The sequence below is a fragment of the Cervus elaphus genome, chromosome 11 (assembly GCF_910594005.1).
Source record: "Cervus elaphus chromosome 11, mCerEla1.1, whole genome shotgun sequence".
NCBI classification, from domain to species: domain Eukaryota; kingdom Metazoa; phylum Chordata; class Mammalia; order Artiodactyla; family Cervidae; genus Cervus; species Cervus elaphus.
Window position 1 is genome coordinate 75,834,447 of NC_057825.1, and position 16,503 is coordinate 75,850,949.

The 16,503-nt window shown below is 35.9% G+C and overlaps 1 protein-coding gene across 3 annotated transcripts in view; it reads left to right on the top strand.

The window, feature by feature from the left end:
- Positions 1 to 16,503, top strand: part of SRBD1 (S1 RNA binding domain 1) — a 228,280-nt gene that overhangs the window by 40,951 nt on the left and 170,826 nt on the right. For all 3 annotated transcript variants that reach the window (XM_043918107.1, XM_043918108.1, XM_043918109.1), the window contains exons 10-11: positions 11,260 to 11,363; positions 14,264 to 14,371. In XM_043918107.1, the coding sequence (XP_043774042.1) occupies positions 11,260 to 11,363; positions 14,264 to 14,371 (212 nt within the window). The remainder of the gene's footprint in view (positions 1 to 11,259; positions 11,364 to 14,263; positions 14,372 to 16,503) is intronic.

A 16,503-nucleotide genomic window follows, 5' to 3' on the forward strand; every position in this document is an offset into this window, starting at 1 on the left:
ATAGGCAGCCAAGTTGTGAATGCAAAGGATACAGTCTTGAAGGAAACTGAAACTGCTACTCTAGGGAACACAAGAATGATAAGCAAGTAAAGCAGCCTTTTGATGATATCGAGAAATTTTCAGTGGTCTAGATAGAAGATCAAAGCAGCAGTAACACTTCCTTAAGTCAAAGCCTAATCCAGAGCATGGGCCAAACTATCTTTAACTCTGTGAAGGCTGAAAGTTGAGGAGGCTGCAGAAGAAAAGTTTGAAACTAGCAGAGGTTGGTTCATGAGGTTTAAGGAAAGAAGCAATCTTCATAACCTAAAAGTGCAAGGTGGGGACTTCCCTGGTGGTGCAGTGGTTAGGACTCCATACTTCCACTGCAGGGGCACAGATTCAGTTTCTGGTTGGTGAAATAAGACGTTGTGTGCTGTTCAGCTCAACAAAAAAGAAAAAAAAAAGGAAAAAAAGGTGAAACAGCACATGCTAATGTAGAAGCTGCAGCAAGTTATTCAGAAGATCTAACTAAGATGGTTAATGAAGGTAGCTACAATAAGCAACAGATTTTCATTATAGACAAAAAACAGCCTTATACTTGAGGAAGATGCCATCTAGGACTTTCATAGCTAGAGAGGAAAAAATGCCTGGCTTCAAAGGATACGGTCTCTCTTGTTAGGGACTAATGCAGCTGGTGACTTGAAATTGAAGCCAATGCTCATTTACCAATGCTCTATAAATGGAACAACAAAGAAAGCCAGGATAACAGCACATCTGTTTACAACATGGTTTGCTGAATACTTTAAGCCTACAGTTGAGATCTACTGCTCAGGAATGAAAATGCCTTTCAAAATATTATTGCTCATTCACAGTGCACCTGGTCACCCAAGAGCTCTGATGGAGATGTTCAATGAGATTAATGTTGTTTTTATGCCTGCTAAAGCAGCTTCCACTCTGTAAGGAGTAATTTTGACTATCTAGTCTTGTTATTTATGAAATGCATTTCATAAGACTATAGGTGCTATAGAAAATGACTCCTCTCGATTTGGGCAAAGTAAATTGAAAGCCTCTAGAAAAGATTAAAAAAAATGATGATCATGGCATCTGGTCTCATCACTTCATGGCAAATAGATGGGAAAACAATGGAAACAGTGACAGACTTTATTTTGGGGGGCTCCAAAATCACTGCAGACAGTGACTGGAGCCATGAAATTAGAAGACGCTTGGTCCTTGGAAGAAAAGCTATGACAAACCTAGATAGCATATTAAAAAGCAGAGACATCACTTTGCAGACAAAGGTCCATCTAATCAAAGCTATGGTTTTTCCAGTAGTCATGTATGGATGTGAGAGTTGGACCATAAAGAAGGCTGAGCACTGAAGAATTGATGCTTTTGAACTGTGGTGTCGGAGAAGACTCTTGAGAGTCCCTTGGACTGCAAGGAGATCAAACCAGTCAATCCTAAGGAAATCAACCCTGAATATTTATTGCAAGGACTGATGCTGAAGCTGAAGCTCCAGTAATACTTTGGCCACCTGATGTGAAGAGCTGGGAAAGACCCTGATGCTGGGAAAGATAGAAGGCAGGAGGAGAAGGGGGCAACAGAGGATGAGATGGTTGGATGACATCACCGACTTGATGGACATGAGTTTGAGCAAGCTCCAGGAGGTCGTGAAGGACAGGGAAGCCTGGAGTGCTGCAGTCCCTGGGGTCTCAAAGAGTTGGACACAACTGAGCAACTGAATAAGAAGAAAGGATTCACCATTCTAGATGCCATCAAGACCATTTGTGATTCATGGGAAGAGATATGTTATCAATGTTAATAGGAATTTGGAAGAAGTTGATTTCAGTCTATGGGCGACTTTTAAGGGTTCAAGACTTCAGTGACGGAAATAACTGCAGCTATGATAGAAATAGCAAGAAAACTAGAATTAGAAGTAGAGCCTAAAGATGTGAAAGAATTGTTATCATCTCGTGACTTGACTAATGGACGAGGAGTTACTTTTTATGGATAAGCAAAGAAAGATGCTTCTGTGAGATGGAATCTGCTGGTAGTGCAGATGTTGGAAAGATTGTTCAGATGGCAACAAATGATTTATTAATAGAATGTTACATCAGCTTTGTTGATAAAGCAGTGTCAGGTTTTGAGGGGATTGATTCCAGGTTCTCCTGTGGGCAAAATGCTGTCAGCCATTTGCCTGTTACAGAAAAATTGCTCCTGAAAGGTCAATTAATGTGGCAAACTTCATCATTGTCTTATTTTAAGAAATTGTCATAGCCACCCCAGTCTTCTGCAGCCACCACCCAGATCAATCAGCAGCCATCAACACTGAGGCAAGACCTTCCACTAACAAAAAGATTATGACTTGCTGAAGGTTCAGATGATAATTAGTATTATTTAGCAATGAAGTATTTAAAAAAATTTTTTATATTTATTGAAGTATAGTTGTACAATTTTATATAAATTGCAGGTTACATAGATTAATTCACAAATTTTAAAGGTTTATGCTTCATTTATAGTCATTATAAAATATTGGCTATATTCCCTGTGTTGTACAGTATATCCTTGTAGCTTATTTTATACATAGTAGCTTGCAACCCTTTTTAAAAAAAAATTTTGTCTACTTACTTTTATTTCATTTTTTGACTGCCCTGGGTCTTTGTTGTGGCATGTAGGCTTTCTCTAGTTGTAGAGAGCGGGAGCTGCTGTTTGTTGCGGTGTGAGGACTTCTCACTGTGGTGACTTCTCTTGTTGTGGAGGATGGGCTCTAGAGTCCTAGCTCAGTAGTTGTGCACACAGACTTAGTTGCTCCATGGAGTGTGGGATCCTCCTGGACCAGGAGTTGAACCCATGTCCCCTGCTCTGGCAGGTGAATTCTTAACTCCTAGACCACCAGTGAAGTCCCTAGTTTGTACCTCTTAATCCCCTTCCCCTATCTTTTTCTCTCCTCCATTCCCTCACCCCACTGGTACACTAGTTTGTTCTCTGTATCTGCAAATCTTTTTTTTTTTGCTGTATTCTGTAATTTGTTGTATTTTTATATTCCACATATAAGTGATATCATATAATACTTTTCTTCTCTATCTGGCTTATTTCACTTAGCATAATACCATCCCTGTTCATCCATGTTGTTGCATATGACAAAAATTTTGTTCTTTTTTATGGCTGTGTGTGTGTGTGTGTGTGTCTGTGTCGATATATACCACATCTTCTTTATCTGTTCTTCTGTTGAAGGACACTTAAATTGCTTCCATATCTTGGCAATTGTAAATAATACGGCTTTGAACATTGCGGTGCATGTATCTTTCTCAGTAAGTGTTTTTGTTTTGGATATACACTCAGGAGTGGAATTGCTGGGTCATATGACAGTTCTACTTATAGTTTTTTGAGGAACCTCCATACTGTTTTCCCCAGTGGCTGCACCAATTTACATTCCCAGCAACTGGGAAAAGGGTTCCCTTTTCCATATCCTCGCCAACATTTGTTATTTGTGTTCTTTTTGATGATAGCCACTTTTAAATTAAGGTATGTACATTGTTTTTTTTTTTTTAAGACATATTGTTATTGTATACCTGGACTAATATATAACTAATATAGTGTAATATAACCTTTATATGCACTGGGTAACCAAAAAATATGACTTGCTTTATTGTGATAGTTGCTTTATTTTAGTAGTCTGAAACTGAATCCGCAGTATCTCTTGAGATTCACCTGTATTCTCTGACTTTATGACACAGTCCCAATTGTTTCCTTTGTCCTTGATACTTGAAGGACAGCTTGGTTCAGTATAATATTTTTTGCTTGCATTTCCTTTCCTTATGTTTGTCAAATCTGTTGCTCTGTTGTCTTGCTTTGCATGTTTTTATTTGCTTGTTTTTGGAAATCAGATGTCAGTCTAATTTTCTGTTTTCTAGAAGTGCTGAAGATGTGGGTCCTGTGTTGTTCATTCCTTTACTTTATTGGTTTATAGAAGGATGAGGGAGGTTTGGAATCAGGACACTGCCAATGTTCTTTAAACCTGGAATTCCTCAAGAAATCATTTAAAAAATTTATTTTGTCCTCCTTTCTGAATTTTACTATTATAAGGACAAGATAATGAAAAAGACTAGAATGTGTTACTTTTCATAATGATGTTTAATTATCATCACTAAAATTTTTGAAAACTTAACAGTAGTATATATGTGAAAATGTTTATTTTTATTTTGTGTGTGTGTAACAACAAAGAATCTTCAGTTATGCTACAAATATTCTTGAACACTTATTGTGCATTGGTTCCTTCTTAGGGTATGTAGGTGACATGGTCCCTGCTGTTGAGCTTTTGAAGTGTTTCACTGTTACATCTAAGTTGTCTGTTTTACTTTTGTGTACACTGTATCGTATGGGGTAAAGTGCATACTTCTGTTAATTGGAAAAGTTGTTAGAGTTAAATTTTACTTACCTACTTGCTGTCTACTGATAGAGCCTAATGAAAAAGAATTCTTAGCAAAACCAGTTACTAAACTACTAAAATTCCTTTGCAGGTATGATTGTGCTGCTAGACGTTGTCTCCTTTTATTTGATTTAATTTTATTGCAACTTTGGAAAAAATAAATAGTTTTATTCTATTAAGAATAAATATGAATAATACCTCTGTTTTCAATGATTGAAAACATTTTGGTTTCTGCATTTTAACTAGTATGCGTAGCACATGTGACATTCTGAGTTAGTTGTCGTTGGAAACCTCCCTCCCATCTCCCTTCCCGCCCCACCCTTCAGCCTGTCACAGAGCCCCTATTAGTTCCCTGGGTCTTACAGAAAATTGCCATCGGCTATCTGTTTTACACATGGTATTGTAAATTTCTGTGTTACTCTCTCCATCCATCTCCCCTTCTCCCTTCCCTCCTCCCACCTTGTCCGTAGGTCTGTTCTCTATGTCCGTTTCTCCATTGCCACCCTGAAAATAAATTCATCAGTGCCATCTCTTCAGGTTCCATATATATGTGTCAGTATATGATATTTATACTTCTCTTTCTGACTTACTTCACTCTGTATAATGGGCTCTAGTTTTGTCCACCTCATTAGAACAGATTCAAATGTGTTCCTTTTTATGGCTGAGTAGTATTCCATTTTATATATATACCACAGCCTCTTTATCCATTTTCTGTCGATGGACATCTAGGTTGCTTCCATGTTCTAGCTATTGTAAATGGAGCTGCAGTGAACATTGGGGCATGTGTATCTTTTTCAGTTTCTATTTCCTCAGGGTATATGCCTAGAAGTGGGATTGCTGGCTTATATCGTGGTTTTATTCCCAGCTTTTTAAGGAGTCTCCACACCATCTTCCATAGTGGCTGCATCAGTTTACATTCATACCAGCAGTGCAAGAGTGTTCCCTTTTCTCCACACCCTCTTCATCATTTATTGTTTGTAGAGTTTTTGATGATGGCCATTCTGACTGGTGTGAGGTGGTATCTCATTGTAGTTTTGATTTGCATTTATCTGATAGTGATGTTGAGCATCTTTTCATGTGCTTGTTAGCCATCTGTATGTCTTCTTTGGAGGAATGTCTCTTCAGGTCCATTTCCTACTTTTTTTGATTGGGTGGTTTGTTTTTTTGGTATTGAATTGTATAAGCTGCTTGTATGTTTTGGAAATTAATTCTTTATCAGTTGTTTCCCTTGGTATTATTTTCTCCATTCTGAGGGCTGTCTTCACCTTGTTTGTACTTTACTTTGTTGTGCAAAAGCTTTCAAATTTAATTAGGTCCCACTTGTTTATTTTTGTTTTTATTTCCATTACGCTAGGGGTGAGTCATAGAAGATCTTGCTTTGATTTATGTCATTGAGTGTTCTGCCTATGTTCTCTTCTAAGAGTTTAATAGTTTCTGGTCTTACATTTATGTCTTTAATCCATTTTGAGTTCTGCTTTTTAATATGCTGTCTAGGATGGTCATAGCTTTTCTTCCAAGGAGCAAGCATCTTTTAATTTCATGGCTGCAGTCACCATCTGCAGTGATTTTGGAGCCCAAAAAATAAAGTCTGTCACTGTTTCCATTGTTTCTCCATCTATTTGCCATGAAGTGATGGAACCAGATGCCGTGATCTTAGTTTTCTGAATGTTGAGTTTTAAGGCAACTTTTTCACTCTCCTCTTTTACTTTCATCAAGAGGCTGTTTAGTTCTTCACTTTCTGTCATAAGGGTAGGGTCATCTGTGTATCTGAGGTTATTGATATTTCTCCTGGCAGTCTTGATTCCAACTTGTGCTTCATCCAGCCTGGCATTTCTCATGAAGTACTCTGCATATAAGTTAAATAAGCAGGGTGACAATATACAGCCTTGATGTACTCCTTTCCCTATTTGGAACCAGTCTGTTCCATGTCCAGTTCTAACTGTTGCTTTATGACCTGCATACAGACTTCTCAAGAGGCAGGTCAGGTGGTCTGGTATTCCCATCTCCTTAAGAATTTTCCACAGTTTTTTTGTGATCCACACAGTTAAATGCTTTGGCATAGTCAATAAAGCAGAATTAGATGTTTTTCTGGAGCTTCTTGTTTTTTCTATGATCCATCGAATATTGGCAACTTGATCTCTGGTTCCTCTGCGTTTTCTAAATCCAACTTGAAAATCTGAAAGTTCATAGTTCACGTACTGTTGAAGCCTGGCTTGGAGAATATTGAGCATTACTTTGCTAGCATGTGAGATGAGTACGCTTGTGCAGTAGTTAGAACATTCCTTGGCATTTACTTTCTTTGGGATTCAAATGAAAACCAACCTTTTCCAGTCCTGTGGCTACTGCTGAATTTTCTGGATTTGCTGACATATTGAGTGCAGCACCTTCACAGCATCATCTTTTATGATTTGAAATAACTCAACTAGAATTCGATCACCTCTACTAGCTTTGTTCGTAGTGATGCTTTATAGGAATTGTTAAATAAAAAAGCACCCACAATAATATATTTTGATATAATAGTTTATTTTTTTTCTTTAAGATAAAAATGGATTTATTTAGAGAGAAACACACTCCCCAGACAGAGTGTGGGCCATCTCAGAAGGTGAGAATGGCCTTGTAGTATATTTTTATAAATAAAGATTCTTCTACTCTATTATTGTATTCTGCATGAATACATTTATTGCCTATAAATCCTTGGATGAAGAACTTTTATTTACTGTTGAGTGTTCCTTTCAGTATTTTAGAGAGCTGGCAGACATTGAAGGTTTTGTCCAGCCCCAAATAAAGTTTATTTTGCATTAAAAGCTTATTTTTAAGTGATTATTTCTGCCAATGTTTACCTTAGAAATATCTCAAATATATTTAAAGTGTTTTTAAAGTATCTATAGTTTTTTAAACTTTGACAATTTGTTCTGTATTTAACATTTTACTTGAAAATAGTTTTAAAATTTATATAAAGTTTCAAAAAGATATATACTTTTCCTTTTTTATGTAGCAGTGAAATTACTGAATTACATAGCAATTCTCTTTAACCTTTTGAAGAACTGCCATACTGTTGTCCAAAGTGGCTACCCTATTTTACCTTTCCACCAACACTTTATGAGGATTCTGTTTCTTTACATCCTAATCCGTATTTACTCTCTTTTTTATTGTGGCCATCTTATTATGAAGTCATATCTCATTATGGTTTTGATTTTCATTTCTCTAGTAAAAACTGATGTTGAGCATCTTTCTATGTACTCATTGAACATTTCTATATTATCTTTGAAAAAAATATGTCTGTGGCCCTTTTGAATATTTTTAGTTAGGTTGTGTCTTTTTACTGTTGAGTTATGAATTGTATGTTCTAGGTATAAGTCCTTTGTATGATGTAGGATTTGCAAAACTTTAAAAAATTTTTTTGCTAAGGGCTTTCTTTTTACTTTCTTGATGAATTCTTTGAGATATAAAGAGTATAGTCTTGTTGAAGTTGAATCTGTGTATATTTTTCTTATGTTGATTATGCTTGTGGTGTTTTACCTAAGGCTTTATGTAACTTAAGACTATGTATTTTCTCATGTATTTTCTTCTAAGTGTTTTATATCAAGTGGTGTGATCAATATTGAGCTAATTTTTGTGTATGTTGTGTGGAAACAATCCAACTTCATACTTATGTCCCAGCGTCACTTATTGAAAAGGCTATTTTCCCCATTAAATCGTCTTAGCACCCTTGTTGACAGTCAGTTGATGGTAGATGTATAGATTTATTTTTGGACTGTCAGTTCTATTCTGTTGATCTGTATGTTTATCTTTAATGCCACACTGTTGTTTACTGTAGTTTGTAATTGAGAAGTGACAGTCCTCCAGGTTTGTTCTTTTTTAAACAAGATTGACTTGGTTATGCTGGGTCCCTTTAATTTCTATTTGAATCTTGGAATTAGTTGTTCAATTTCTGCAACAAAACCGACTGGGATTTGGTAGGGATTATATTGAATTTATGAATTAATTTGGGGATTATTGCCATTTAGCAATATTAAGCCTTTTGATCCATGGACTTGGGATGTCTTTCCATTTATTTAGGTTCAATTAAAAAAAATGTTTATAGTTTTCAAGAGTATAAGTTCTGAACTTATTTTGCTAAATTTATTCCTAAGTATTTTATTCTTGCTGGTGGTATGGTAAATAGAATTTTTAAAAATTATTTTCATAATGTTTATTGCTAGTGTGTAGAAATTGATTGTCCTGCAACCATGCTGAACTGTATTAGTTCAAATAGTTTTATAGTGAATTTCTTAGGATTTAGTGTAAGCAAGATCATATTATCTGCAAATAGAGATAGTTTTACTTCTTTCTCGTCAACCTACAGGCCTTTTATTTCTTGCGTAATTTTCCAGGATAGAACCTTTAATACAGTGTTGACTAGAAGTGCTAGAGGAGACACCTTGTAATCAAAGAGAGAAAACACCCAGTCTTTTACTATTAAATATTATGTTATCTATGGAGTTTTTGTATGTACCTTTTATCATGCTGAAGAGTTTGCTTTCTGTTCCTAGTTTATTGAGTATTTTTTATCATCAACAACTTTTTCAAATATTATTTCTGCATTTATTGACATGACCGTGTGATTTTTGTTTTTTATTCTATTGTTAATGATGTATTTATTATGTTAGCTGCTTTTTGGATGTTAAACCAACCTTGCATTCCTGGAATTAATTCCTTTTGAGCCTCATGTATAATCTTTTAAATATGTTTATGAGTTTGGTTTACTAGTATTTTATTGAGAATGTTTGCATCTATATTCATAAGTAGCAGTCTTTACATTTTTCTTGCAGTGTTCTTGTCTGGTTTTGGTATTAGGGTAAACAGAATCAGGAAGGTTTTTTTATTCCTATTGTATTCTTTGAGGAGTTTGTGATGAATTGGTATTGATTCTTCTTTAAATGTTTAGTGGAATTCAGTAGTGTAGCCATATGAGCCTGGGTTTTTCCTTGTGGGAAAATTTAAAATTATTCTATTTCTGCTTGTTAGGATCATTTTGAATTTTCTGTTTCTTTTTTGTTCTGTTTTGGAAGTTGATGTCTTTATAGGAATTTGTTCTGTTGAGTGACCTAATTTGGCATAGTTTGTTCATAGTATTCTCTTATGATCCCTTTTATTTTTATTTCTATAATATTCATATTATTGGCTCCTTTCATTCCTGGTTTTGATAATTGGAATGTCTCCTCCTTTTCCTTGGTCATCTAGTGAAAGGCTTGTTGATTTTGGTGATATTTTCCAAGACCTAGCTTCTGGTTTTGTTGATATTTTTTGTTGTTTACTATTCTGTATTTTATTTAGTTCCCTTCCATTGTTTATTATTTTCTTCCTTCTGCTTGCTTTAGGTTTGCTTTGTTTGTTCTTTTTTGAGGAGTGTTTTTAATGCATTTTAAAATAATTATTCTTTTAATGTACTAATTTAGATCAGAGACAGCTTGATCTGAATTTAAATTCCTCCTTTGCTACTTGGTAGCTTTTTGATTTGGGACAAGTTAGTCTTAGAAGAATTATCATATAAAAGTAAGATGATAGCACATGCATTGCTGGTGGCTTTGAAGATAAATGAGGTAACATATTTAGTGCTTAGATGGACCTGACAATTAGTAAGTGCTCAATAAATGGTAATGATTAGTATTTGTTAAATATTCCACTTAGAGTTTTGCATGTTTGTGTTTATCTTAGTGATGTCTTTTAACAAATAATGGAAGTGTATCCTTCTAAGCCTAGTTAACAGTCCACAACCTTTCTGGCACCAGGGACCAGTTTTGTGGAAGATAATTTTTCCACAGGCCTAGGGTGTGGGAGTGGGGTAGCATGTGGGTGGATGGTTTCAGGGTGATTTAAGACCTTTACATTTACAGTGTGCTTTGTTTCTATTATTTCTATTTATTGAGTACTTTATTTCTATTTTTATTACATCAGCTCTACCGCAGATTATCAGACAGTAGATCCCAGAGGCTGGGAGCCTCTGCTTTCAGTTCAGTTCAGTTCAGTCACTCAGTCATGTCCGACTCTTTGTGACCCCGTGGACTGCAGCACAGCAGGCTTCCCTGTCCATCACCAACTCCCGGAGCTTACTCAAACTCATGTCCATTGAGTCGGTGATGCCATCCAACTATCTCATCCTCTTCTCCTGCTTTCAATCTTTTCCAGCATCAGGGTCTTTTCCAGTGAGTCAGTTCTTCGCATCAGGTGGCCAAAGTATTGGAGTTTCAGCTTCAGCATCATTCCTTCCAATGAATATTCAGAACTGATCTCCTTTAGGATGGACTGGTTTGATCTCCTTGCAGCCCAAGGGACTCTCAAGAGTATTCTCCAAAACCACAGTTCAAAAGCATCAATTCTTCGGCACTCAGCTTTCTTTATAGTCCAGTTCTCACATCCATCCATGACTACTTAAAAAACCATAACTTTGACTAGACAGACCTTTGTTGGCAAAGTAATGTCTCTGCTTTTTAATATGCTGTCTAGGTTGGTCATAGCTTTTCTTCCAAGGAGCAAGTGTTTTTTTAATTTCATGGCTGTAGTCACTGTCTACAGTAATTTTGGAGCTCTAGGTGATCAAAAACTTTCAGTTAGTAGAATCTGAAATGAGATTTTAGATCACTGAAGTCTCTTCTTGTGACTATCATAGGCTTTGTATCTCTATTTTATTTTGGAAAAAAGTATTAAAAAAATGAGTATTTTTGAATACATTCTTGGTAAATAAATGAATCCACAATTGATAGAACTCTAACCTGGGTAACCACCCAGTTTGTTTTAAGTGTTGACTGGTTAAATTGATCATTTATATATTTTGTGGATCGTCATTCTTTGCTCTATATGTTTGCACTCAGATTCTGGCAATTAACCGTGGAGAAAATTTGAAGATACTGACTGTCAAGGTTAACATTCCTGATGGAGTAAAGAAAGAGTTCTGCAGGTGGTGCATACAAAACAGGTCTGTTTATAGGTTTTTACAGAATTTTCTTTCTTTCATTTTTAAAATGCTTTATCGAGATCTATATGGAAAGATGTCCGTTGTGTTAAAAAAATAAACAATGGATAGATATAGTATCTTTTTTACATTTTTATAAAACATGTGTTAGTTGAAATAGGAACTATCTGGGAAGTATGTAAGAATTATTAATAATGGCTGTTTCTGGGAAGAAGGACTTTCAGTTTAATCTGTATCATATAAATCTTTTATAAAGAGCTGTTTTCTTTTTTGAAAAAGATGAATTAACAGAAACATACTGTGTATAGTATATATGAAGTCTTTTGTTCATTAAGGATAATTGAAACAAAATTTTATCAGATATCATATGAATAATTAATGAATGACTGGCCACTAGCCTTTTTTATTTTTTAAAATCAGCTTTTAGTGTCAGTGCATGGGATAGTCTTATAAAGTAAATCATTCTGTCCCCAAATGTTTGTCATATCACTTTGAGAAAATGCTACACTAAAGTGGTTCTGTAGTAGATTGTCATGTAATAGATTTAAAGGGAACTATACCCTATATCCATTTCTCTTTTAAATATGGGAAAATGAAAGCTAGATGGAGAGAGCCTACCTTTATCTATAGATACAAAATTGGGGGCAGTATATTTCTTTGCCAAAGTGGAGTATATTTCTTTGTTTAAAAGGGTTAGCAAAGCATGTCTGTGTCAAAAACACACATGTAAGCCCTGGATCTTTTTCATTTGTTTATAGTACTTTCTTTAAAAAGTTTTTAAAAAAATTTTAATTTCTTTATTCTTAATTGAAGGATGATTGCTCTACAATATTGGTTTGATTTCTACCATACAGCAGCATGAATTAGCTCTAGGTGTACATATGTCCCTTCCCTCTTGAACCTCTCTCCCACCTCCCACCCCTGCCTACCCCTCTAGGTTGTTACAGAGCCCCAGTTTTACAGTACTTTCTTGACCCATGTAGGTATTTGAGGTTTGTGACCTCTGTCTTAATCTGCATGCTTCATTGTACACATCTTATATAGCATGTGTTTTGTATTGTGGGATTTAATTAAAGTGCTGCCCTTCTTGGTGTTTATTCAGAGATGTTTAACTGTTGAGTTAGAGGAAGCATCATCATCATAACAGTATTGCACACTTTAAAGACTGCAGTATAGTATAAACATTGCTCTCACATGTGCTCTAGGAAACCAAAAGCCTCATGTGACTCACTTAACTGCGATACTTTATTGTGGTGGTCTGGAACCTACCTACCTGACAGTATCTCTGAGGTATGCCTGTAACAGCAACAGAATATAAAAATAATAACTGTCTTAATTCACACCTTAGTTCTCCCTACCTCTCATGCCATCAGGAATAGGTGATAGCAGGAAGAAACAGGGTTTGGATGGAGGGAAGGATATATGTTCTACGTAAAATCACATTCATTCAAATTAAAAAGCAAAACTGTATTCTACTCAAGTGATACCCTTCTATGGAAGGGATTCAGTTAGTTGTTATGTAGCCTTTTGTGTGTGTGTGTGTGTCTGCGTGCATGCTCAGTTGTGTCTGTTTGTGACCCCACGGACTGTAGCCCGCCAGGCTCCTCTGTCCATGGAATTTTCCAGGCAAGAATACTGGGGTGGGTAGCCATTCCTTTCTCTAAGGGATCTTCCCAATCCAGGGATCAAACCCAGGTCTCCTGCATTGCAGGCGGATTCTTTACCGCAGAGCCACCAGGGAAGCTCTTGTATCATATTATAAATGGTTAAATATTTGTTCACTGAAATTTAGTTAATTTCCTAGCTGAGATGAATAAGGGAGATGACAGTGTCCCTGAAGTATATTAATGGTTTATTAAGAACAATTGATAAAATATTAGCATTTTTCTATTAAAGAGCCGTTGAAGGACGCAGGCAGAAATGCTGTAGTTGTAGGTAGAGTACACAGGAGGGGTAGGGCTGAGTTTGTTTGTCCTTTTTAGCTTGTGTTTTTCTCTTACTATTCTTTCTCAAATTTCTACTAATGATGGGTTCCCTGGTATTTATATTTATCAGTATGTATGCAGATGTACTGCCTAGTAGAGCAGTACAACCTCAGGAATAGAGTGAGTTCTACTCAAGAATGACAAGAGGCAATGAATAAAACAAAGTTTCTCCTTTACTCAATCTATTTTAACTCTCAGGAAGAGATTAAGAAATAGTAAAAGAAGGATACAGTGCTTGTCTTAGCTTCAGCTGCCATAGCAAAATACCATAGACTGGGTGGCTTAAACAACAGAAATTTTCTCCCAGTTCTGGAAGCTGGCAGTTGAAGATCAAGGTCAGGCTGACTTGGATTTTGATGGGAACCCTCTTTGTGGCTTGCACACCATTGCCTTCTCATTATGTCCTCACCTGGCATTGTGGAGAGGCAGGCATCTGATGTTTCTTCTTATGTGGGCACTAATCCCATCATGGAGACCCTGCCTTCATGACCCCATCTAAACCTAATTATCTCCCAACAGCCCCATCTCCATCCAACTTAGGGGCTAGGGCTTCAACATACTAATTTTAGGGGCATAATTCAGTCTGTAACAGTGCTTCAGTAATTTTTGTGACTTTCTTATAACTAAAAAATTTTGGCCATTATTAATAACGCCTTGGGGACTCTCCCCAGAATAGGTTTTTCCTCCCTTAAGTTTTATATTTGGCCATGGTTACCAGGTTTTTAAAAATAAGAACTCCAGATGTCATAGTAATAATTTTCAGACATCACAGCCTCTCCTCACAGATTATGTTACTTTGGCTTCAGTAAAGTTTCTTCCCCCCCTTTTCTTTTCCACTTCCCCTCTCCTCTTCCAGGAGCCCTTTTATGGTCTTATTCTTGTTACATCAGTGTTAGTATAGGCTTTTCTTTTTTGCAGGTGGAGACCACGTGGCTTTGCAAGGCCAGAGTTAATGAAGATTTTATACAACTCACTGGATGATTCCTTTAAACGCCTTATTTATCCTCTCCTTTGTAGAGAGTTCAGGTATGCATCTTGTGTTATTTAACTTTGTGTACTGTTTATTTTTATGTATGGTAATAAGCCCATTAAAGCGTGCAGTAAATATTTGTTGATCCATTAACCAAGCCAGAGAACTGAGTCAGAATCACAGAGTCTTAAATTTAAGCCTGGATTTCAATCTGTAGAGGCATTCACATGCACAGATCACAAAACATAGCTCTTAATTACAGTATATTTTTCAAATCTTGACCACTTAATGTGTACCCCTTCCATTTCTGCAGTACCAGTCTTTCAGTTTGACAACCAAGCCAAACAAATGGTTTTATTGATGAGAGATTTGGCTTGGGAGAAACAAACTAAGCAGTTAACAGAGAAGTTAGTTGGCAGCAGTTTCAGAGGTAAGAGAGCCAAGAAAGGCATAAGGAAATCAGTAGAGTGCATGATGAATGTGTTACTATGAGAGAAAGCTAATATATATGTTTTAAACTCCAAATGGGAGTTGTTCGGAGGAATGATTATCAGCAGTGATGAGCAAATATTACGAGACTTAAAGTGACCATCTAAATGGACTAGCAGAAGAACTAAGGTTTACAAAGAACTGCAAAAGAGGTGAGGTACTGAATTATTTTAGGGAAGGAGATGGACAGAAATGTTGGGAGGTGAAACTCTCTCTTCTGCCTCTCTCCAACCTTTATCTTGGTAGTTAGCCTTTAGACACCAGCCATGCCTTCATATATTCTTTTCTTTGTGCTATAGATTTTCTTTATTCTGACTTATTTAAAGGTTTTAGCAAGAGTCACCAGAAACTATAAATTTGTAGCCATCTCTTCAGCCTCACTAGAATTTATAGCAGCCTTTGTGTTTGTCTCTTTTTCCTTTCCTGGACTTGACCATTGACTTTGGAGGCATTAGAGTAGGGAGTGAGCAGATACTTTTAAAAAGGACATATAGCTCCTTTCTGTCCAGCTTCTTTTTATCAAGGTTGTTCATTGTCTTGATTCATCCTTTTTAGCCCAGACATCCCTTAAAAATATTGTTTCTTTTGGAACCCTATCTCATTTCATGTCTGTGAAGTAACATAACTTGCATTTGAGTGCTGGAATATGATGTTTTTAAAAAGGGCTTTTGTTCTTAATGAAGAAAAAAGAAAAATTATCTTACTAAAATTTTAATTCCCTTTTTGCTATATATTTATCATTTTCTTATTTGCATATAACATCCAGTGGTGCTTTTGACATTTTTGTATATATTTGATGTGAGTATTTATATTGCCTGTGGAATAATCTCATTGAGATTTAATATATTCAGTTTGGTGTGGGATATTTAATGTATAATTCTTCTCTGACTTTCATTAGCAGTGGCAAGCGAGAGCATTTCCCTTCTCTTTTTATAAAATGCCTGTGGTTAAAAAAATATATCTTATCCCAGTCCATAAGTTGGTTTGCAGACATTGTCTACAGATGTGTCACTTGGTACAAATACTTGTAATTACCTTAACAGCAGTTGAGAGGGAAAGCCCCTTAAGATTTATTTCTTAAAGAAAATTACTTTAATTCTCTAATTAAAAAGAAATTTGTCCAAATGTAGAAAAATCGAAAGAATCAGTAAAACACAAAGGAAAAAAAAAGCACATAGTTCCACTACTTACTTTGCCAGGCTTTTTCTCCATTCATGTGTGCATATTAAAAGAGATCATTATAGACTATATTATTTTGCAGCTACTTTACTCAGTTGACTAAAATTCATAGTCTACTTCTACATTTTTGTCTCCTTGACTTCATGATCATTTATCCATGTTGCCTTTTTTTACACATACCTCTTTCATCAAGACTACATTATCAGTATTATCAAGTGTTGTCTTCTATACTGTCTTTTATTGTATCTTGATTATGCCTCCTCTTCATCTCCATCTTTACTAGGAGAAAATATATCCATGGTTAGTTCAGGATATCATTGTTTCTTATCTGAATAACTGTACTAGTGTCATAGATGATCTCTGTCTTGAATTGCCTAATACATATTCCACATTGCTGTCCTAAAATTCCCATCTGATTATTTCACACTCTTCTAACTTAAAATCCTTCAGTGGATCTTCTTTGTCTCCAAAATGAAATTCAAGCTCTTTAGAAGAACCTTTTTTCTGCAGCCCTTTGTCT